The sequence below is a fragment of the Gossypium arboreum genome, chromosome 13 (assembly GCF_025698485.1).
Source record: "Gossypium arboreum isolate Shixiya-1 chromosome 13, ASM2569848v2, whole genome shotgun sequence".
Taxonomy (NCBI): domain Eukaryota; kingdom Viridiplantae; phylum Streptophyta; class Magnoliopsida; order Malvales; family Malvaceae; genus Gossypium; species Gossypium arboreum.
In genome coordinates, this window is record NC_069082.1 from 7,328,488 (window position 1) to 7,352,524 (window position 24,037).

Sequence of the window (24,037 nt, forward strand, 5' to 3'; positions counted from 1 at the left end):
TGGCTCGAGAATGCCGTATATTGCCTTCCTTGTTTCTCTTCAACAAGTTATTTGGGCGTCATGGAAATACTTTTACAAGCCGAGGATTTTGATCGTGGAAGAAGGTCAATGAAAGATCTAAATGTCCTTTTATTACTCATGTGGGTAAGGATGCAAAATATTATTTAAATAAGAATGCAATGAAATTTTATCTTGATCTTCAAAATTCCTTGCAAATTATTGGAAGGATTATTGAGAAACAAAATTTTGAACAAATTGCAAGAAATCGGCTACAGCTCAAGGTGTCAATAGATGCTATCAAGTGGCTTATATTTCAAGGTTATGCCTTTAAGGGACGCGATGAAGCACAAGATTCAAGAAATCGAGGTAACTTTCTTGAACTAATAAACTTCTGGCTTCTTATAATGAAGATGTGGGGGCAATTGTCTTTGAAAATGCCCCTCAAAATGCATAGTATGTCAGTCCGAATGTTCAAAAGGACATTCTTTCTATTTTGGCAAGTAAAATCCAGGGATTCATTCGGGAAGAGATTGGAGATTCAAAGTTCTGCATTATAGTGGATGAAACTCATGATGAGTCAAAGAAAAAAAATGGCAATTTTATTGCTGTTTGTTGATAAAGAAGTTTTATACGTGAACGATTCTTTGATTTGGTTCATGTGAAGGACACCGCGTCGTTAGCTTTGGCGAAGGCAATTTGTAAAGTTCTTTTACGTTATTGCCTTAATGTGGATCCGAGAAGAATTCACTTTTTTACATTAAAAAAAAGTTGTTCGGATTTAGAAGTTTTATCCCCCTTGGAGTAAAATCCTTCCCCAATTCTAATCACGTGACACATACATGTGTGATGAAGTTTCTAATTTCTAATAAGGTCAATGTGTAGTTAACATATAAACGTAAAAAGATAATCTATGAATATCTAACTTAAATATTTTTAAATTTATTGTATAATATATAATTACATATTACATCTTGTCTTTGCTGCTCAAGATAAAAATATATAAATATTTCTATATTCAGATAAAAATCCATCAAATAACAGAAATTTTGTCATCCCTACTTAAATATTATTAACATGAATCATAGAATTTATTTATGATATTACGTGTATTTATGTAAACTCCATTGAATTAAAATATGAATTTTAATGTTACCAAATCTTATTTATATTTACAGATAAATAATCTAAACCTGCTTGTTTTTTATTTGTCAAGACTTCATTTTCTAAAAGCACCTCAACCCACAAATAATTATCTCCGTTACTATGGTTTTTGTAGTCTTAGATTAACATTGGTGAAGAAAAGGCCCATGGTCACTAGTCAAGCCCAATTAGGTAAGAATTACAATTCAATTCTAATATAAATTTAATATTTATTCTCAACTGCATCAATTAAATCATTAGTGTAGTGGTAAAAGATTTGTGTTAAGTTTACAATTGACCTCAGGTTTAAGGTTCGAATCGTTGTTCATGCCAACTTTAAGATTGATTTCAATACAAGTTATTTGTCACTATATCAACATCTCCTTTTCTAAAAGGGTTAGGCCTTGGGTAAGATTTTTTACCTGGGCCCGACTCAGCTCAACCCGAATTAGCCTAAACTTTCTTTTTTGTTGTCATTTCGTTTCTATTTTGCTACAATTTCGCTATTATATTGCTACGATTTTATTGTTATTGTTTGGATATTGTATAACTCTTGTTTTATTGTTAATTTTGCTTCAATTTAAGAGGCATTTGCTTGCTGCAACTATTTTAGCGCTATTTAAGTATAAATATTTTTTTAATATATTTTTAATTTGTCGGGAAACATTTATTTTAATATATTTAGTATACGATGTATTATATTTTTAAATTTATTTTTATATAAAAATATTAATCTAAAAAAATTAATACAAGTGGACCGGGTCGAGCTCAATTTAGCATTTTTAATCAGGGTCAAGCTTGGGCAGAATTTTAGGCCCATTTTTCTTGTTGAGCTGAACCCGAATCAATAATTTGAGCCTAATATTTTGCATCGACCCAACCCATAAATGGATCTAAACATAAGCAAATCATCATATTTTTTTAACATTTACGCTTTGATATTATATATTTAATCTTTATATTATATAAAACCATAATTTACGTGATTAAAGAATAGATATAACTATCAACAAGTGGTTGGGTGTAATAGTAAGGCGTATTGTATTTTCAAAAGGAGAACACAAATTTTAACTTTAAAGATGACATTATTAGGAGAAACATTCACGAATCCCGAACTTAAACAGTAAAATAAATCTGAAAAATACTCAAAAAATATATAACAATTTTGAATCTTTCATGGCTTGAAATCGAAATCCAACCCACTTTAAAATGGGTCTTAATTTCTCTATTTTTTTTCCAAACCCTTTCCAATATTAGATAAATTAGACTAATCTTTGGTTTAGATAAAGAAAAAAACTGATATATAATGTTTTATTGAATAAGCTCTATTCTATTTTACTCCTAAATAAACCCTAATCCTCTTGGTAAGCCCTTACTTTGGAAGATTGATTTATCTTAAGGGTTTATTTAAGTAAATATTCAAAAGTCAAGCTTATTTAATTATAATTTTTATATAATATTAAGAATTGAGTTGAAATAACATCGTTCAAATCCGCTCTATTTAATAAAAGTTTTAAAAGTTAATTTAAAGTGTAAAATTGTTACCACATTATTAATTAATATTGAAACTTGTCACTATACTTTATTTTAATTGATGTTTGCTATCATACTTCAGGAATATAAATCATTTTGCCAATCAATTTTTATGTTATTAAATTTTGCAACTAAACTTTAAATTTTATTTAAATTTATTATTATTTTATTCTTCTAATTAAAATTTGACCGCTAGTGTTAATTTTGATAATTTCAGAATAAAATTTAACAAGAAAAATATCCTTTCAAATATTTTATTTTAATAGTTAAAAGTAAGTTAATCTTTTCAAATTTATATATTAACTTCAAATTTTTATTTAATGAAAGAAATATTGAAATTAAAAATATATAAAATAAGTTTATACTTTTATAAAACAAAAGTCTTATTTGTTTTTAATATTATGTTAATTAATTTATTATAGTTAACTCGTCTATCAAAATAAAAAGAATTGAAGGTACTTTCTAATTAATTGTTATCATTAGATTATTTTAAATTAGGTTAAAATATATTGTTAGTACTTTTACTTTGACAAAATTTGAGATTTGAGTCATACACTTAAAAATTAAAAATTAAGTCCTATTTTTTATTTAGAAATCTCACTCCAATCATGGAAATCGTAAATATTTTTATTTAGAATACAAATTAAAAGAAAAAGTGCACAAAATATATGAGGCCTTCTTCATAGCATAATCACAAATTTAACACTTAATTCTTTCATTTTATCATTTTCACCATCAAAATTCAAATTTTAATTAAATTATTTTTCTTCGGGAAAGTAATTGGCGGTCCACACATGATAAAATTAATAAAAAATTTCAAAATGTTAAAATTTTTAAAAACATAGTACCATTAAAATTTTAACAGTTCGGTCAAATTTTTCGTCCAAAGAAGAAGATTTTCACTAAAATTTGAAAGTTGACACTGAAGAAATAATTAAAGGCTAATATAAAGCGACAGTTAAACTGCCTTTTTATTAGTTTAGGCTTGCAACAATGACATTCAAGATGGCTCAAAGCAAACCTTAATGCAACTAATAATGAGCATTATCAACAAGGTTTCTCCATTTCTGGGTAAAAAACATTAACATACCAACGCTAAACTCGACACTGACAAAAAACCATGTATCGTTTTTATACATAAAAACAATTCGCCATCTGCAAGAGAGTGAAGGGCCTAATCTTGTCCGATTCTTACCTCTTCCTGTAAAAGAAGTTAGTCGATATGCCGATTTACACACATATATACAGATGGTAGCACTGGAATCAGATAGCAACTCTAAACAACTTGCTCATCACCATAACTATTATTGCCGGGACTGCTTGTCAATGACAGAAGCTCCATTAGCTCCAACCGATACTCGAGGCCTCTAAGGTAGTGCCCCAACAGCATGCACCTTCAGGACAGATACGAGAATATTAGAACTCAGCTATATTATAATATGGTGATGGGGTTCAGACAAATTCTTTGAATCTTAGACGAAGTGACTGAAGCTCATTCGAAGTTTAAACACAAGAAAATCTCTCAGATCTCCATTCGGTCATCTTTCTTACAAAGTGTAGTGGTCAAACACAAATAATACGTTCAAATCTAAACAGGATTGTACCATATGGTGAGCAAATAAGTACATAGAAATGCAGATATCCAGTTAAACTTCTGAAAAACCAGATTTCATTTTATTTTATATTTTTTTAATTATACATAAGCTTCTTGAGTCAAAGTGATCTAAAAGAAATGAGAAGAGTGTGTGATTGAAAAGGCGGGGGGGAGGTGGACTAACCAGAAAAGAAGACGAGCAAGATAGTCCCGCGTTAATGAAATGAAGGGCTGGAATTGAAGAGAAGTATTCTCAACAAGTTCTGCACAGTCTTCACTCCCAATGTTTACAGTTCCAGTTGTGGTGTTCTCTGACAAAGGAGGAACCTTGGAATGCATCCTCGGAGAAAGAGTGGCAAGGAGACCATGGACTACAGAGTGGATTGTTTCCTTCAGTTCAGGAGATGTTGGTTCAGAAAGTTCAGCTACCTGAAATTATGTTACAACCTTATTAGCCACAGCAATATAAATTTTTACTGAAATTCACTGCTAAAGAAACAGTTTAATGTGACAGATTAAGCATTACTGGTATAGAAATATCAATTTATATTGCTATATCTAGCAATTTGCACTGAGCAGATGTACCCCTTCAAGCCAAAAGTTAACCCTCCTTCCTATACAACCTGAGGGGAAAGAAGAGGGGGGGCGGGGGGGCACAAATCGTGAAATTGCAAAAAACTCCTTTTAATTAGTTCAATCTTGCCTTCATGTGAATGGAGAAAAAAGCAAAAAAATCAAATAGTATTTCCTTTCAGATATCAAACCCGCAGCATCGTGTTTATGGGATATTACTAGATTAATTTGCTTTAGAGGGTTTTGAGACCAAGGATAACCTTTTCTGGTTGAAGTGATCTTAAGTAGTCAAGTAAATCATTCTTTTCTTCCCCAACAAACTGTTGCATTTGTAGAGCAGCATTTTTCCTCTTTACTTCATGAAGTTCCTTCAATAGAGCAAAAAATGGAAACATGAGCATGTACCCCACCAATTTGCAGAAAAGGATTTGAAGAAACTGTGAAACAAATATATATGTAAAGACAGATGAAAAAGAAAATGAGATATTCAACAATCTGAGAAGGTTCAACGTTCTAACATAGCATGGATGTATGAAGCAACCGTTAATATCAGATCCTGACCAACCATGGGAATTGCCACTCATGCAATGTAGATTTCGGTAAGCCAGAATTCACCTACCAATACTTCCAAGGGGGTTAACTCTCAAAAGATAAAATTATGAAGAAAGATATATTTAATATCTTAAATTTCTGTTCCCTTGTATGTTTCCATTGAGTGATCTATTCAGTTAATCAGGCTGGCATGTCTAAATTCTTCCATAGTGCTATTACAAACAATTTGGACTGTATAAGTTAGCCTAATATCCTATCTCAAATGAAAAACATAGGCTTTCAAGGGAGAATGTTTACTAGGCATCAGAAATACGGATACCATATAAAAAGGGTCAGACAGGGTTCACTTTGTTTAGGGCACAGAGGCAATGGCATCTTTTAGGCCTTCCTAGCATCTTTTGAGTACTTTTAACTGAAGCAAACTATGATGTGTCTCTAATTAAGCAAACTCACACATAAAACATAAAAGGTAACTTTCTAGGCAATGCATCAAGTTGAACAGTTCAATTTACAGGAAAAAAACAGACCATGGGAGGCTCCTCAATATGCTGTAGCATACCTTTTTCACTGAAGTTAGTCGAGCCTTCAAATGAAGAATGTATTTACGAGTTTCCAGGGGCATTTCACCCAGGCCTTGAAAGTCAATATCTTCAAATTGGTCTTCAATGGTTTTTTCAGATTCAGAGGACAAATCATTTTTCTCTGAAAATTCATTTATTTTTGTACTGTCCAATAACATCTCTTGTAAATCGAAGTTTGCCTTTTCTGAAGTTTGATTTTCCAAATCTCCTTCACAACCAAGGTTCCGTTCAAGGCAAAGCCTATATTCAGCATTTCTCAATGTATAACTGCAATTCAAAAGAAGAACTATTATTCCTGATAATCCCAATATCTGACAGACATCTATATTGGAGGTAAATGCTAGTCTGCATGCCTCATGGTACATCAAACAATTAAACTTATGATCTTAGTATAAATATTAAAAACAAATATTCTTAAGATTCACATGTTAAAGTGATTGTACCACATTAAGAGATGGGATGTAAATCAGAAATGTATGCACGGAGGAGATAAAAACACCGTCAGGATTCAGCTTTTAAGTTCCAGTGGTGCCAAACAAATATATATTGAGCCAATTTTGGCATGATCTAAATGAGCTTAAGATTTGGCACTTCTCCGAAACAAATGTTAATATGATATCAACATTTTCTGCCCAAAAGAGGGGTGAATAAAAAATATACTGTGGTCAATATGCAAAGCTCCAAAGGTTATGTCTAACAACCTATGCTGCTCCAAGTTTTAACTTTTCTTAAAGTATATTGTATGTGACACCAATGACCCTCCAAATACATGGAAAAACTTCTCAACAATGAATATACCAGCGTTCAGCACATACCCATATTTGACACACCTGATTACTATTAACATAGCCAACAAGTATTGAAACTACAAGCAGAGGAACTTATAGGCCCTAGCCAAGGTTTCGTCCTCTTAGCAACCAACAGAACTATAGCAACATCTAGTAACATGGAGCACCTTATGCAGAACATATGAACATTACCCAGTCATCATAGAAGAAACCAACAATTTGGAGAGAGGTTCCCATAGTGCCTCGATAAAGACTTGAAACCTATCAGATGGAAGTAAACCCAACATTCCCGAGATAGTCCTTTTCATGGCATCCACAGTTGTGGGGGGTACATCTTTTTGAATAAGGCTAACATCCAGTGGTTCAATCTCCTGTATCAGATTGGTAAGGACAGATTTCTGAAAGAACATTGCTAAAAGTCAATTTTTAAACCAGAAATGAGCAAACCCAATCTAAATTTAGCAAACTATAAAAAAAAGGGTAACTTTCCAAAATTGAAAGATCTGATTATGTCCCAGTCCCTGTACTCTTAGTATATTTGAAATTTAGTCCTCTGCATTTAATTCCAGGAATTTAACCCTCAACTTCTCTTATTGAAAAATTAAAGTCCAACTCATAACACTATTAAGGGATTTCTGTTAAATTTGACTGTGCTATCATTTTTTTTATAATCATACGCGTCCTCATCAATTTTATTTTCTAAGTCTAATCTAATCAAGCTTCCCAGATGACTTCAAGATTCGAACTCAGTCCAAATGTTCAATTGGTTACTATGTCTTTTCAATTCAACTTTAATTGTTTAAGCCAAAATTTTAAATATTAAAATATAACATATTCAAATTTAACGAAAACCCATTACCAATGTCATCAATTGGAGTTTAATTTTCAAATCAGCCAAGTAGAGGACTAAATTCCTAAAATAAGAACAGAGAGGAACTCAATTTTAAAAGTCCGAAGAGTAAAGGGACTAGGGCCTAATTAAACCAAACTGAAACTGGTTCTGAAAAGCTTACCTTAGATGGGGTAGGATTGGGACTGAAGCCATCATTGAAATGAGAGGCATCGAAATTAGAGGAAGAGAAAGCGAGGAGAGGGGATTTGGAGAATTTTTTAGCGTTCGAAGGGGAGAGGGAGCGAAGAGGAGGGAAGGAGAGAGAGGAAGGAAAGAGATTGGGCTTTGGAATCGAACATGATTGGGAAGAGAAGCAAAGGGGACGGAAATGAGAGGAAAGAGGGGCGGCCATATAGTTTTAATTTCTGCCACCGCGGCTCTTCCTCTCCGTCGTTCTTTTTCCGCCAATTAGGGTTTTTTCTTTTGTCTTCCCTTTTCCCTCGTGTAGCGATGGCAGCCACCTATTATTGAGTGGATGGAAAATAGAAACGAAAAATGTAGGTAACGTAACACGGTGTCATCATACTTGCATTATGTCATTACCTAGATGACGTGGCTTATTCCTCTCGTTTCCTTTTTATTTAATATGATAAAAAAAATATGTGTGCTTTTTCCCGTCTCAAATAGTGGAATTGATGTAAATATTCAACTCATAAATAAGAAAATAACATGTTTTAGCATTTGAATTTGAGTATAAAAAAAAAAGAAAACCAAAATACTATCGTAATAATATAGTTTACTTTGTAAAAAAGAAAATTTTTTCTTTTTGTTATTTCACAATTGAGAGAGATTCACCAACGATGATGTAAAACTCAAATAGTTTTATAGACTTCTATAACTTTTTGTATGATAAATATTTTAATAATCTACAGTTGAATTTATTAATATAATTGTGTTTTTCAAGCAAGTAAATTTTCGATAGCTCCAATATATCTAGCATTTAATTCAAAATATTGTCTTTATCTATAACGATTGAATTTTTACATAAAATATACTTAAAACTTGACATAGATAATTATATAAATAGAACAAGAAATATGACAATTGGATTCTAAAATATTAATCCTACAAAAGTCATGAAAGCATGTAAACAATTTGAGTTTACAATAATGTAAGTGGATTTTTCTTGTATATATAAAAAAATATTTGATACACAGTCAATAAAATTTTTAGACTCCACAAACAAGTTTTAAAAGATTATATACGGTGTTCCATTTAAGAAATAGTAAGAAGTAAATAAAAAAAAAGTACTAAAGAAGGACATTTGGCAATATTTGAAGCCTTGCTATAAAGTTAAAACATTTCACTAGAAATGTATCAAATGCTAACCTTATAAAAGTGTTATTACTTACACCAAGTGAGCAAATCTTGCAAGTCAATACTTTTGATTGAAGAGAACACTTTGCAAGCTAAGACACTAGTAAGCCCAAAATCTTGCGAGCACAAAACCTCACAAGACCTGACCACACACTTAACATGGATAGAATGCCTACCGCTCAAATATCATATATATTTGTTCCCTAGACATGATAGTCATACCTAGGATGACAATGTAGTAGTAGGTTAACTAAATTTCAATAAGTTCAAAAAAAATATTTGGTTGGCATGTGGCACCTTAGAAATTATTCGGAGCAACCCCTGAAAGGCTTATTGGAATCAGGAATAAGGTTGAGGCACTTTTTCTTCTTACACTCTCAACTCTCTTTCTCCTCTCCTCTTCTATCTTTCCCCATGCATCCAAATTCTAATCACCTCAACCTTCTTACGACTTTTCACCCATTGAGAAAACTATCACAAACCACCATAACTTGCTCCTTGTATCAACAACAAGTGATTTATTACACTAGTGTAAAACCCAAATAATTTTTCACATTTAGATAATATTTGTCCAACTAACAGTTTAATAATCCAACGATCATATTTCATATTTTATTCACATAGGTCATGCATCTTGATGGGGTTTTTTTTTTATAATACATGCACGTTGAGTTTTGAGTAATTTAAAAATGTCCAACAATTATCTGTCAATATGATAAAGATATCAGATCAATTTGAAACTTTATGTGGACAAGTACAATCATATTTATGATAAATATAACGGATAAATCTCAAAATTATACATGAACTTTGATTAAATATACAATTTGATACATGAACTTTAATTTAGTGTAATTATCCACATGGAACTTTAATTTAGGCTAAAACATACGCATTTAAGTAAATAAGTACATCAATTTATTTTATATTGGATAAATATAATTATATATATATGTAATATATAAACATAAAATGATGTTATATCATTTATTATGTTAATAATTTGTGAGAATTGGATAAAATCAAAATTTATAAAATTGCACAAAACCAATGTTTATGTATAAAATTGTATATTAGACCAAAGTTCATATACAGTTTTGAGATTTATCTCTAAATATCATGACAATTGACAGGTTCACTATGCATGTGACACGTGTCACACTTTATATTAAAAAAAAAGTTGAATTGACACATAACACTTTATATTAAAAAAAAAGGTTGAATTGACACATGACAACTTCATATGAGACTGTCAGTCAATTACACGGGAAGTTGACACATGACAATTTAGCTAAATTTTTTTATTTTTAAAATTTTATTGTATAAAATATTATATTTTAAAAAATATCTAGAAAGATGTTGTAATTTTAAAATTATTTAAAAAAATATGATAGATTTTCTTTTCTCAAAAAGTAATCCTACCATCTCAAATGGCGGGTTCATCATGCATGTGGCTTGTCACACTTAAAATTTTGAAAATAATACTATTTGATTATGGAAAAGTTTATCTATTTGAAGTATTGGTGACCCAATGAAGCATTTAAGGAAAATTAGGGTTGTCATGGTAAATATGAAAATTAATCTTATAAGATTTGATTTTTTAATATTAGGGAATCAAGTAAATCCTTTATGAATCTCAATCGTAAATTCACTTTAATCTCAACCATCGCTGTAAAATAAATTGTATCGTTGGATTATAGAGGCATTCCCCCTCATTTATAAGTATCCCATAGATCTTATCGTATCACATTAAAAGTTAGTAAATATATTTTTAGAGCATTTACTCAAACAATTCCTGAGCGTTACTTTCTTGTGGTTTTTTTGTTCTCTCATCACTTCTTTATATTTAAGTTGCTTCCGCTATATTTTCATTGTCCTTGATAATTTCTATTATGAATTCTCACTTTTCAAGAGATAGATTAATTTAGGCGGATTTAAAATAAATAAATAAATCACATAAGGTTATATTGTATAAAAAAAGTTTAAACAATTTAATTTAATTATTTTATAACTTTAATTAAATGAAATAATATTATATTTTTGACCCTCTAAAAGTTTAATTATTCAATTTAAACCATTTTAGAATTTGGTTCCCTAAATTTACACAACTTACCTAATGCGTCCCTAACTCTTTAAACAGGGGAAACAGGCATTGAGTCTCACTAAACTGTCAACCAGATTTGAGGCAGTAGGCCCACCAAAATTAATTTTTTTTAGGTTTGTGGTAATTCCTCCTAATAATGTTTTTTTTTTAAAGAGCAAAACGTGATCTTCCTAAAAACTACTTTCATGGCATGTAATGTGTATAGGATTATTATTTTTAGAAAACTGTTATTTATTTTTAAAAATTAATTTTTATTTTTAATAAAATTAAAGGACATTTGACAATTTTTAAATTTTAATATAATTTTTATTTTTGGAAAACTTTTTTTTATAATCTTGAATTCCAAAATGTTGTCTGGGAAGAAAAGCCAAAGACAGGATATTAAAGCAAAGAAACCTTACCTGTTACGTTCCATACATGAAAGAAACAGCCTTTGAATCATCCTACTCAACTTACACTTTTACCTTACATCAAAAGCTACTACAAAATTATATAATAATAAAAACTAAATTTAATTTTAAAAAATAATAAAAACAAAGAGAATCTATCTATTTATATATGCCCATTTCATTGACTTCTTTCTGGGGACCAATGTGGCAAAGCTGGGCTAAAATGTGCAGATACCACCCTAGAATCCAGCAACTCCATGATTGGGGTGAAATTAACACACCTTGGAACCTTGTATTGATTAATGGATGCTCCTCTTGATATTGCGTAATCCATTAACTCTTCAAACGTCCCGTTTTTCACCACTCGGATTTCTAGCGGTCCAATCGAGTTATCCGCCACTCGCCCTTGCCGGTATACTGAGTTCAGTGACTCTTCCATTGCTAAACAACATTGTTCTAGGGTATCATTGTCTGGGGAGTTGGTCGAGTCTTTCACCAACAATTCCCAGTATACTACGTAATGACCAGGGATTGTTTTTGTATCAGCGTGACTCGTGTACTCCACGACGCTGGCATTGTGCTCACGGAGGAGGTGAGAAGCATTCTCGACCGCTGTTTGCAGCTCAGCCTCGTCGGTTTTGTCCGAGTCGATGCTGAGCAACACGTTTTTCCTCCTGACGAAATGGAATTGCGGGGCCGAGTTGTGGAAACCGGTGACGCGAAGAATGTCGCCCACTCGGTACCTGCATAGCCCCGCATAGGTTGTGATTAGGAGCTCATATTCGTTCCCAACTTCCACATCCACGAGGTCGACGAGTTTAGGAGGCAATTCACGAGTGAAATCGAAACCAGTTGAGTCAAGATTAGGCTCGTGGGGTGAGAATTCGAAGTACGCCATGTTGGGCATGATGGTATAAGAAACTTCCGATGGTTTACACATGGGGTTAAGGTTCAAACCAAAGTAACATTCAGACGAAGCATACATGGTGCAAGCCAAAGGTAACCCACCACTGTAATAATCAAGGGTTGGAATATACTGCGCCATAGCTCCGGTTACAATGACGTCGAGATATTTCGTGTTAGGCCAAATTCTTACAATGATCCCCTCCCAATCATCCTTCGAACACTCATGGTGGACGAACTGGGCAAGCTCGGGGTTAGGTTTCAGGGTCTTAACAATGCATTCCCTCAATAAAGGGTCAGTGATTTTCAAGTTCAAGGAACCCGTTTCCATATCATGTGCGAGTTGTCTCCAGTTGAGCTGAAGAAACCTGATTGCACGGAGGAGTCCAGAAGCGAAGACCGCGCCGAGGCGAAGAACTTGGTGGCGGTCAAGGAGGCCACAGAGCATCTGGGTGTACATGCTCTGAAACGAGTCGGGGCAGAGGATGGCCTCGTTGGGGCTGGTGTAAACGTTGTAAGGATCGTAAGGGCGAGTCTTGAAATGGTCGCTCTTGTAGTAGCTGGTGAGGACAGGGCGAGCCAAGAGACCACCGGGGGTCCTTGTCTCCGATTTCACGAACAAGAAATATAGGCCCTTGCCTTTGTCCAAGCCTGCCACATAACTGTTCCATAGAAATCGCGTTCCATTAATTCAACTTCACAAACAATTAGTTGACTGTTTCAGTGCTATCAGTTTTTTACTTTTAATCCTCTACTATACTCAAATTAGTGATTTAATTCATGGAGTTCAATTTCACATAATATGATGATGGCTGTGCTTTTATGATAAGTAACGGTGTTAACTATTGTACTAAATAATAGTTTTTTTTTTGTAAAAGACAAAAAAATCAAATTATGAGAAACTAAAAATGAATATTAAATGTTAAATTTAGCACAATAAATGCACCAAAACCAAAATTTAACCTTTTTTTTTCCCAAATACTTACAGATTCATCACTGGCATGAGCAAACTGTAAAGCAACTGACGGCGATCTAGCTCTTCTTTAATTGTAGGCATGAGTTTCCTCTCACCAGCTGATGTCCCGGAGCTGCACGATTTTCCAGGAAAATTTATCAGCATCAATATAGAAACATACATGGATCTCATTATTTGTAGTCTAATTCTAGTTTTAGTCCTCTTATTATGTTGAAATTTAGAATTTAAACCTTCTAATTGAATTTGTCATAATTTAGACCGTTTGTACAAATTGATAACATTATAGTTACTGTCTTTGAAGTATTCGGTTAAGATGTAAATTTGCTATTAATTGAATATGATGAACCGAATTTTCATTTGGTCCCGAAATTGAGACCAAATAAATAGTAAACGAATCCAGGTCATTGCTTTAATGATGGCAATTAAAGAAATAACAAAGTTTAACATAATAGAAGGGCTAAACCCGAAATTATACCTTTTCTTTAAGTACAGTTCATAATCATATATTATATATTATATACGAACCTGGTGAGGAATTCTGAGATGGGTTGGGCAGATAAAATAGCAGAGCGGTCGCCATTAGCAATACGATGGATTTCAGGCTGAAGGTCCTCGTAAGTAATGACCGGGAGCTTGGACTTGAAAGTTTCTCGGTCGGTTGCACCGTTGAGTTGGAACCGTGTGAGGTACTCAGTCTCTGCGTTTCGGGATAAGATTTCAGCGAGGACTCTCTGTTGAACGGACTCGGCATTTCGAGTCATTTCCTCGATGAACTGCAAAGCTTTCGCATCTTTCTCGCACGCCGGCGGACCTAGCGGAGACGAGAGAGGCGAATCGACGGCCATTTTGTTTTGAAGGGGAAATTTTATCGAACGATTGGAGAACAAGAATTAAAGCGCTCGTATTGTAGGAAAAAGAAAAAGAAGGGAGTTTTTTTGGTGTGGACTGTGATGTGAGCTTGGGGATGTTCGAGTCTTCGATGACGGTTTAAATAGGGGGAAGCGGCCGAGACTTTGGAAGTGAAAGTGCCACGTCATCTTGCTAGTCGATGTGGGCCCGACAAAAGGTGGGAGCTTGCAAGGTGGATGATGGCTCACGCACTTACACGGATAAGTTGCGAAAAAAAAAAGAGAAACAAACAAAAAGAAATAGCCTCCGTTACATTGTTGTCGTTGTGGTCTCCGTCAGAGTTCTACAAACCATATCGGACCGGTTCGGATGTATGAATCGGATTAATTTAATTAAATACTAAATGATATAATAATTTGGATAAAAAATTAAATTAGTTAAATTATTTGGAATCAATAAAAAAATTTGATAGGTAAATTAATTTATATATTATTTTATGTTTTTAATTATTTATTTCATTATTATCGGGCTTACGTTCAAATTGAGTACACCGATAATAATAGTTTAATTAAGTTGACCATTATTTTTAAAACATTAATCGCAATAATTTGGAGGACGTAAGTCTGGACACACTTAAACTCGTCTTAACTTTCCATTTACGGATTTGAAGGGTTTGTAGGTAGTTTAAGAATTGTTTAAACAAATAAGATTAATATATATTTTGGTACCTCAGTTTGTCTTTAGTGTATAATTTGGTATTTTAGTTTACTTCAATGTTCAACTCAGTACTCAAATCAAACGGGACCATATGGGCCAATGAATATTTGACACGTGTACTCCAATAAAAAAACATAAGTACTTAATTGGGATAAAAAAAACTCAAATACCCAATTGAACATTAAAGCTAAACTAAGATATTTGATTGAAAAAAAAAAACTCAAGTACCAAACTAAACAAATGACTTAAGTATCAAGTAACCTTGAAAAACACCAAATCAAAACGATAAACTTAAATATTAGGGGAAAAAGCCATTTACAAGTAAAAACCTAATAATCTTTATATTTTATTTTAGGCTTAATCTACAAATTGACACCTAAACTATATTTTTTTTCCCATCTTGATAGCTGAACTTTTTTTTTGTCACAAGTGGTACCTATATTACTTTTTTCCCCAAGTTGATACATTTATTAGTCCAATCGTTAGTTAAATCGTTAAATATATATTAGAAAAGGCTTAACCTACAAATTATTGGCAAAAGTGTACCTTTTGTTTTTCAAGTTGGTACCTAAACTTTTTTTTTTGTCACAAGCAGTACCTAAAAGATTCATTTGTTCCTCATTTTACACCAAATTGTTATATTCGTCAAAAAATTTCAACCAATAATAAATCACCGCATCATATAAACTTAAAAATATATATTATTTAATTATTTTATCTTCCATATTCCTTTTATTACTTTTTTTTTATCTACCATCCGTCTGGTTCAAGAAAGAAGAAAATAAAAGGAAAAAGAAAAAATATATAAAAGATTATCCTTTTGTCATGTGTCGGTTTTATTTGGTTATCTTTTCTTTTTAAATATATTTAATAGTTTAACTAACGATTGAACTAACATAAGTATTAACTTGAAAAATAAAATAGTCTTGGTACCAAAATGGAACTTTCCAGAATTTAGGTACTATTTTGTGGTTAAGTCTCTTTTTAAAATAGACTTAACAGTTTGACTAATAGAGATATCAACTTGAGAAAAAAAAAGTAATTTAAGTATCACTTATAACCAAAAATAAGTTTAGGTACTAAAATATAGAGCTGATCATGGGTCGAGCGGCCCGGCCCGGCCCGAAAGCCCACCCGAAAAATTGGAGGGTTTGGGTAAAAATATAGGCCCGAAAAATGGGCTTGGGCAAAAAAACAGGCCAGGCCTCGGGTAAGATTTTTTTGGCCCGGGCCCGGCCCGAATTATATATTGTTATATTATTATATTTTATTTTTAATCATTTTAAATTTTTAATATAACCATTTTTTATTATATTGTCAATTTGTGTATTGTTTTAAGAATTGTTTTAGTATCATTTTTATTTGTTTTAATATTTGTTTTTATGTTTTTAAATATATTTGATTTATTATATTTTTAAATTTTTTTATTTAATGAAATAAGAAAAAAATTAATATGGGTTGGGCCGGGCCGGGCTCGGGCTTAGCAATTTTATTTCGAGCCGGGCTTGGACAAATTTTTAGGCCCATATTTCGGGCCGGGCCGGGCCCGGGCCTAGTAGGCGGGCCTAAAATTTTGTATAAGCCCGCCCGCCCATGATCACCTCTACTAAAATAGAAAAAAAGAGTATAATTTAGATACCAATTTTAGAGTTAAACCTTTTACTTTATTTAAATAAGTTTTCATCCTTTTCATTTTATAAGTTATTATTTAAATGAAAGTTTATTTACTTAAAAAACTTATTTAGATGTAATTTCGAAATTTATTACGGTTAAAATGAATTTTTTACAATTATTTATTCATATAAGATCACGTAAAAATCAATTAATTATATTCAAGAAATAATAAATTGGGTAAACTATCAAAATAGTCACTTTTGTTTAGCTTAGGTTACATTTTAGTCACTTATGTTATCGCGTTGTAACATTTTAGTTACTGGTCCGTTAATTGACATTAACGGTGTAACGATAAGCTGACGTGGCACGTTAAATCATCATTTCAAACAAAAATTTTAGGTTAATTTATACTCAATTCTCATACTTTTTCGTTTTGAGCAATTTAATTTTTTTCTTTTATGTTTTTTCAACTTTCCTTCTTTTTTTTTTCTTTTTTTTCCATTCTTTTCTACTTCTCCCTTGGTTTTCCTCCCTTCTCTGTTTCTTTTAACGTAATTTTTCTATATTTTTCATTTGTTAAAACTAGTTTGTATATTTTATTTATTTTTTGAACAATTTAATTTTTTTGAGTGAGGCGAGTTTGTGGACTAGTTTTAACAAATGAAAAACGTAGAAAAACTATGTTAGAAGAAATGAAGAAGGGAGTAAAACAAAAGGAGAAGTAGAAAATAATGGAAAAAAAGTTAAAATAACATAAAATAAAAAATTTAAATTGCTCAAAATAAAAAAAAATATAAGGATCAATTGTAGAATTTAACCTAAAAATTTCATTTGAAATGATGATTTAATGTGCTACATTAGCTTACCATTACACCGTTATTGACAATTAACAGCTCGGTGACTAAAACATAACATTTCAAACATAAGTGACTAAAATGTAACCTGAGGTAAACAAAAATAATTATTTTGATAGTTTACCCTAATAAATTACACGTAACCGAATATTTAATGAGATTATAACTTAAGGACAAGTTATGGTATTACTAAATTGGACCTATTTGTAATATTATAAAAGAAAAAAGATTTCTTTATTGTATTATAACCAAAATAAAGAAGAGGGACTAAAACTCGAATTTCAACGTGGTAAAGGAAGTAGATTGACAGTTAGACTCTAGAAAAATTGGATGTTTGTTTGTTTGTTTGTTTGTTTGAAGAAATTAATGTTAAAATTTGTGCAGATACATTTTGAAGATTAAAAAAAAAAAATTGAAGTGTGAAGATTATTTTAATTAATTGTACAGTAAAGTGTAGTGGTGGGAGGGGACAAGGTGGGTGTCACAACACGTAGGCATGGCAAGAAATGAGGCAGTCATGTGGGGTTAGGTGACCGCCATGTCAGCGGAGCACAAGGGCGAAAAGGGAAGTCCACTGCTACGCGTCACATAACCACGCGGCTGGTTTCTAGTAAAATGGTTGGCACTTGATATCGATGGGCTGCCGCCACGTGAGACAAATGCCCCCACCTTCTGCACTATTTTCTTTTGACAAAAATTTGTTTATTAAGTAATAATTAATCCATTTTTATTTCAATATTCAAATTAAAATCACTAGTTTTTTTTAAATATTTTTTATGTTACTTCAAATTTCAATAATAATTTTTTATAAGAAACCAAATACTTTTAATTTTCGTCTTTGATTTTCAAAACGAATTCAACTCGAGACATAAATGAGTTATTTGAACTCTATTAAATTTGTTTATAATTTTTCATAGTTAAATTTAAATTTGAGTTATTCGAATTGTCTCTTTTTTTTTACCGTGCAAAAAGGTAAAATAATTTTATAAAATTAAGAACATTGACTCTAAAAAGTATGCCACGCGAAAAATATTTAATATTGATAACCTTGATCTTTTATTTTCCATTCCATAGTAAATATTTCCTTGTAATTACACAGAAAAAAATCCAAGGATTAAATATATTCAATTTAATCTAAAAGTTAAAAATAAATTGATGAGGTTTTAATTTAATAATAACAACGAGGCTTTAAAAATTTAGATTTTAAAATTAATATTTCACAATAAATATTTTATTTTAAATTAAATCCAATCATATTTTTTATACAATCCAATCACATATTTGTGCAATTATAATAATTTAAATGATCAGCAACTGTCAGAATATAAATATAAAATTGTAGTAGTAAGAAAGAATCTTAAATAAATATAATAACAGGACTAAACCGTCATTACATTGTCCTTAAGTCTTCAATTAAGAAAAAATTGAATTTAAAAATTCATAGGTATTCAGCGTTTTAAGTGTAACTTAAATTGAATCATATTAATCTTGTTGTTATTAAATCTTGTTTTTATTAAGTTAACATGGCTTAGCCGTCATTACATTATCTTGGTCTTTCATTCAAAAAATAAAGAATTAAAAATAATAATTTAAAAAAACAGACAAAACATAATATTAAATGCTTGTAATAAGGTCAGTCTACCATGCAAATCTTTTTAAAAATTTATTTTATTATTTGATTATTTCCTTGCGAAAATGCATTATTTATTATATTAATTGGGATGAACACGGCACGAATTTGTGGAACAATGTTTCATAACAAGTACACAAACATATTTTTAAAATATAAAAGATTTAATTAATAAATAAAGTTGCTAAGATAATTCCAAATTTCGTTACCTAAACATAACTAATTATTGTAATTTTAGTGTCACACAAAGTGCCAAAATGAAAACGACCAAAACTGATCATACTGTTTAAATCTATATCACGTACCGATCGATAAATTATATTTCCATATTAAATTAAAATTTTATTGTGTATTTTTATTAAAGATTAAATATATCAACTGATAACGAAATAAATTTGACCATTATTATAAAAAAAATCAATTTATAATTGTAAGTAGGGTATAAGAATAATTATCTAACTATTTTGTTCGTTAATTTTAATCGTATAATTTTTTATTTAGTCACATTAACTTTACAAAATTAAATATTTTAGTTGTTCTTGTCATTAATTTAGTAACAAAAGTTTAATGTGAGTTTTTTATTGGCTTAATAACAAATTTAGTCCTCAATGTTTATTGATTCTGTCAATTTAATTCTAAATCTAAAAGATTTAACAAATTTAGCTCTTAATATTTAAAAATCTGTCATTTTAGTTCCAATTCTAAAAGTTATAAAATACATTTAAAAATATTTAAGATATATTTATATTTATACTTACTTTTTCTCCCCAACTAAACATGTGAAAAATCCAGAAATCGAAGCTATCTTTTATTCAATCTCTTTTAATTTAGTCTTTTTTTTTTGCTACATTGTTTGTCTCGTATGTCTAATTAAACCTCAAAAAGATGATAAAATTAACAAATTTATAAACCCAGAAAAATGGTTGGGTTGATGACACCAACTCTAATAGTCTTGCTTTTGCTACAAAGATAGTACTACCTTCCACCTCTAATATTCTCGCATATTTGTTGTTTCTAGCTCAAGCATTAGAGAGAAATTGCAAGTCAAGGCAATAACATTTGATATTTCCAACTTTGTCGATTGAATGAAAGAAACAATAATGTAGAATATACTATTCAAAGTAATTTTGGGTACAAAAATCTTAAAATATATTTTTAAATTTACTTTTATTGTTTACTTTTTATTATTTGTATATACTTATTTAATATTTCAAGATTTCTTAAATATTTTTATATTTTTTATAATTAGAACTAAAATAGCAAATCTAATAAACATTAAAGGTTAAATTTTTAAGAATGTTAGCCTTAGGATCAAATTTATAGAATGTATAAATATTGGAGGACTAAATTTGTCATTAGGCCCAAAATAAAGTCCATGTTAAACTTTAGTTAAGCAAATAACAGAAGAGTAACTAAAAAATAATTTCAAGAATTGAGGATTAAAAATAATTAATAATTAAGTGATCAAAATAAAACCAACTGAATAGTTGAGTGATTATTCTTATTCTTTACTTTATAAATTTTTGAATTAAAATAATAATTTTTAAATATAGAACAAAACAAAAAAAGCATCCCCAAGTTGTTTTTATAATAATAACTAATTATTAAACCTTCAAAAATGTAGTGGGATATGGTAATAATTTTATAATTGGGATTTGGGACCAACTGGTATGTGACAAACACCTGTGTGGGTTGAAATTCCGGTGATATAAGATCCGGATTCCATCCTAATTTGCTACTTCGTATTTATATAAATCCAACTATAAATAAGGATTTATAAATTTGAATTGCTCAACATACAAGTATTTATTTAATTGTTTATTGGATTCATTTCGAAGAAGTTTTTAAAGTGTTACTGATTTAAAGTTTGTGGGCTTTTTAACATGTCAGTATTGTCCCTGGATTAAGTCGAGATTTTATTTCCTAACTCTATAAAGAGCTTCAGTGCTTGAGTCGTGGAATTCAATCGAGCGAGAGCACCTCGTAAAATTTGACCCCTTGATAAAGTGGTAACATACATGTTTATTGTGATCATTTAAGGGGCATGTGTTCAAACTCTACCAAGTAAAGATGTCCCCGTCCCCTTGATAGGTAGTCGTGCCCTACACATGGTCCAAATTGACGAGATGCTAATATTCTGTTGAACTTAACACCTCAAATACTCGAATTCTTTATAAAGTGGGGAAACAAAATCCTAATTTAGCTCGAAAAAAATACCAACCCGTTAAAAAATCCATCAATTTTAGATGATAACACTTCAAAAGTTATTTGAAAAATGTAGACATCCCACAACAAAAGTTAACTGACATAAAAAATGTTTTCGAATATCAAGATACAAATCAAAATAATTAGTTTAAGCGAAAATGACACTTTATCAGCCGGTCGGGAAAAAAAATGTTCAAATTTAAGTGGTACGATGGAAGGACCACCTATAAAGAAACATTATATAATTAGTCATCAAATTAGTTATGTTAATTAAGTAAATCTTAATTAATTAATTTCAATATAAGTTGTTTTTTCTTAGTTCACTAATTTAACGATTATAGGAAAAAGTGTTAGGAAGTCTCCCTAATATATTTTGGATTGTATTTTAGTTTCTATTGAAAAATTAGTAAATTTGTTATTATCGTTAGACGATTCATAAAAATGAAACAGTTAAAGGTTTGTTGTAATACCCTGAAAATCTTTACAGTAATATATTATCTTTGATATAATAAAATAAGGAAATAAAGTGATAAAAAGGGAAGTTTTGAGTTATGGCAACATTGGGAAGTAAATTATGATATCTTGATTCAGGAAAGGACTAAATTGTAAAAGTTAGAAATGTTTTGTTGCCTAAGAGTAAATACTCAAGACTTAAAGGGTTAAAGTGTAAATATGAAAAAGTTGAAGGACCAATAGTGTAAATATTTTAAGGGTAGAATGATCTAGAAACTAAGGAAAATGGATGAATTAGGACCAAATTGAATAAGTGAAGAACTATGAGGGGCTAAATTGCAATTTTACCAAATTAAATGATGACTCAAGGATGGAATTCTAAAAGATCATGAAGGGAAAAATGTTCAATTAGTAAGAGAGAGAATTCTAGAATGTAATGATTATGTTAATGATATTTTAAATTAATTAATTAGATAAATATTATTTTATTAATATTTTATGAGATATTTAATATTATTTTATTATTATTTATTTAGTATATAAGGAAAGAAAGATGAAGAATTTTCATCATCTTTCCTTTCCATGCAAACTAACGTGAGAGAAAGAGAGGAAGAAAGAAAGTTTTACTTTCTTTACAATTTGGTCCTTTTACCAAAAATTCACCATTTTCACCCAAAAATCAAATGAATTTCCATAGCTACCAAGAGAGAAAATGTTAAGGAGAACATGGGGAGTTAGAATATCAAGTTGGATTCAAGAAATAGAAGCTGGAGGAGAGAGAAAATCAAGTTAAAGATTGGTATCAAGAGAATAAGGTAAGTACATCAAGATTTCAATATGTTTTTAAGTTTGTTATTGTTGATAAATCATGGAAATAATGTTATAGTAGAGTTTATTACATAAGGTCCTATGTTCTTGATATGTTAGTGAAGAGAAAATAAGAGAAAGTGATGAGAAATGGTGTAGAAAAAAGAAAATAAGGGTGTTATAACATGGTAATTAATATCTTGCACTAAAACAGTTATGGACAGCAGCAATAGTCTAACTTTGAAAAATCACCATAAATTTTATAAATTGAATTAGAAGATGAAAAAATATGGAATTAAATCTTAATGAGTCTAGTTTCTCATAGAAGAAACAGTGTAAGCAATGAATTTTAAATTTTGATATATAATGAATTTTGTGAGACAAGGTCAGAATGAATTCAGGTTCCCTGTTCAGACTTTGAAAAATAATAAAAAATGAATAAAAATAATTAGAGGCTTAAATTTATATTTATAGAATCCTGAATGAGTCTAGTTTTATTAGAAACAAACTAGAACATCATTTGAATTCTGTAAAAGGAGATAACTAATTTTTAGTGAAGAAGGGTCAGAACTGTCAGATAGCAGAACAGGGGTGACTTTAATGAATAAACTGTACTAATTGGCTAAACCAAAAATTCTGAAAATTTTATGATAAGAATACATGTGAGTCTAGTTTCAGTAAAAATTAACAGATCTTAATTTCGAGTTCTGTAGCTTAATATATAAATAATTTAGTAACTATGACGCAAATGGACAGTTTTGAATGTACATATAAGTAAATAGTAAAATTATTGATAATGTTACTTGTTGTATGTTATATAAATTAAGGATGTGGAATGGAGAGGAGGAGGAGGAAAATATGTATGAATATTCATCTAGCATGGCTAATTTGCATGTTTTAGGCTCGGGGACTAAATTGAATAAAAGTAAAATTTTATGGGCAATTTTGTAAAATGTCGAAATGACTAAATTGCATGAAATAGATTATTTTATTATTTAAATTACAAAAATTTAACGAAATTATCAATTTAGTTCAAGATCGGGAAAACATGTTTTAGGGATTAAATTGAAAAGTGTTGAAATTATGGAAAATTTTGATATTTTATAGAATTCATGGACTGTTATCAATATATATGAGAATAATAGTTGGAAATAAGGATTAAATTGCAAGAATTTTACTTTTCTGTCCCTAAGGATGAAATCGTCATTAATTAAAGTTTAGGGGCAAAATGGTAATTTTGCCTAGAGCATTAATTAAATGTATTAGAATATGAAATGAATGAAAATGATGATCAAATTTATTTATAAAGATCTGGACGACACAAATACGAGACTTGATCATGGAAAGAAAATATATCGAATAATGAAATAATAAACACGAGCAATCAATGAGGTAAGTTCGTGTAACTTGAATTATATTCTGAAATGCTTGAGATTGTATGTTATTGATGTGAATATGATTTGAATGTTCATTGTATGAAAATTTATAAAACATTGATATATTTGATAAAATGGGAAGAAATCCCGGTTGAATGAAAGGAAAATTCGATGGATCTCTGAAAAGGAA

General features: G+C 30.4%; 2 protein-coding genes across 3 annotated transcripts; both read right to left on the reverse strand.

The window, feature by feature from the left end:
• Positions 1-3,607: 3,607 nt before the first annotated feature.
• On the reverse strand, positions 3,608-8,176 carry LOC108486634 (uncharacterized). Of its 2 annotated transcripts, none has more exons than XM_053024327.1 (6): positions 7,775-8,176; positions 6,954-7,132; positions 5,952-6,240; positions 5,101-5,208; positions 4,452-4,696; positions 3,608-4,067 (listed from the first exon to the last, which is right to left on the reverse strand). In XM_053024327.1, the coding sequence occupies exons 1-6, from the start codon at positions 8,003-8,005 to the stop codon at positions 3,950-3,952; spliced, it is 1,170 nt and encodes a 389-aa protein (XP_052880287.1). In that variant the 5' UTR covers positions 8,006-8,176; the 3' UTR covers positions 3,608-3,949. The 2 variants fall into 2 exon arrangements, with proteins under 2 accessions (XP_052880287.1, XP_017646273.1); XM_017790784.2 differs by having other exon boundaries at positions 6,954-7,159.
• Positions 8,177-11,515: 3,339 nt separating this feature from the next.
• Positions 11,516-14,320, reverse strand: LOC108485714 (probable indole-3-acetic acid-amido synthetase GH3.1). The gene is made up of 3 exons (XM_017789563.2): positions 13,868-14,320; positions 13,353-13,454; positions 11,516-13,028 (listed from the first exon to the last, which is right to left on the reverse strand). The coding sequence occupies exons 1-3, from the start codon at positions 14,185-14,187 to the stop codon at positions 11,642-11,644; spliced, it is 1,809 nt and encodes a 602-aa protein (XP_017645052.1). The 5' UTR covers positions 14,188-14,320; the 3' UTR covers positions 11,516-11,641.
• Between the last annotated feature and the right edge of the window lie 9,717 nt (positions 14,321-24,037).

Bases quoted from the DNA above. Each gene is read 5' to 3' on its own strand.
- LOC108485714 (XM_017789563.2), bottom strand. From the start codon at position 14,187: ATGGCCGTCGATTCGCCTCTCTCGTCTCCGCTAGGTCCGCCGGCGTGC. The intron at 13,455-13,867 runs GTTCGTATATAA...AAAATCGTGCAG, and splicing joins ATCTCAGAATTCCTCACCAG to CTCCGGGACATCAGCTGGTG. The intron at 13,029-13,352 runs GTAAGTATTTGG...TCTATGGAACAG, and splicing joins CTCATGCCAGTGATGAATCT to TTATGTGGCAGGCTTGGACA.
- LOC108486634 (XM_017790784.2), bottom strand. From the start codon at position 8,005: ATGGCCGCCCCTCTTTCCTCTCATTTCCGTCCCCTTTGCTTCTCTTCC. The intron at 6,241-6,953 runs GTAATGTTCATA...TTTGAATTGCAG, and splicing joins GTTTCTTCTATGATGACTGG to TTATACATTGAGAAATGCTG. The intron at 4,068-4,451 runs GTTAGTCCACCT...TCTGTCCTGAAG, and splicing joins CTTGCTCGTCTTCTTTTCTG to GTGCATGCTGTTGGGGCACT.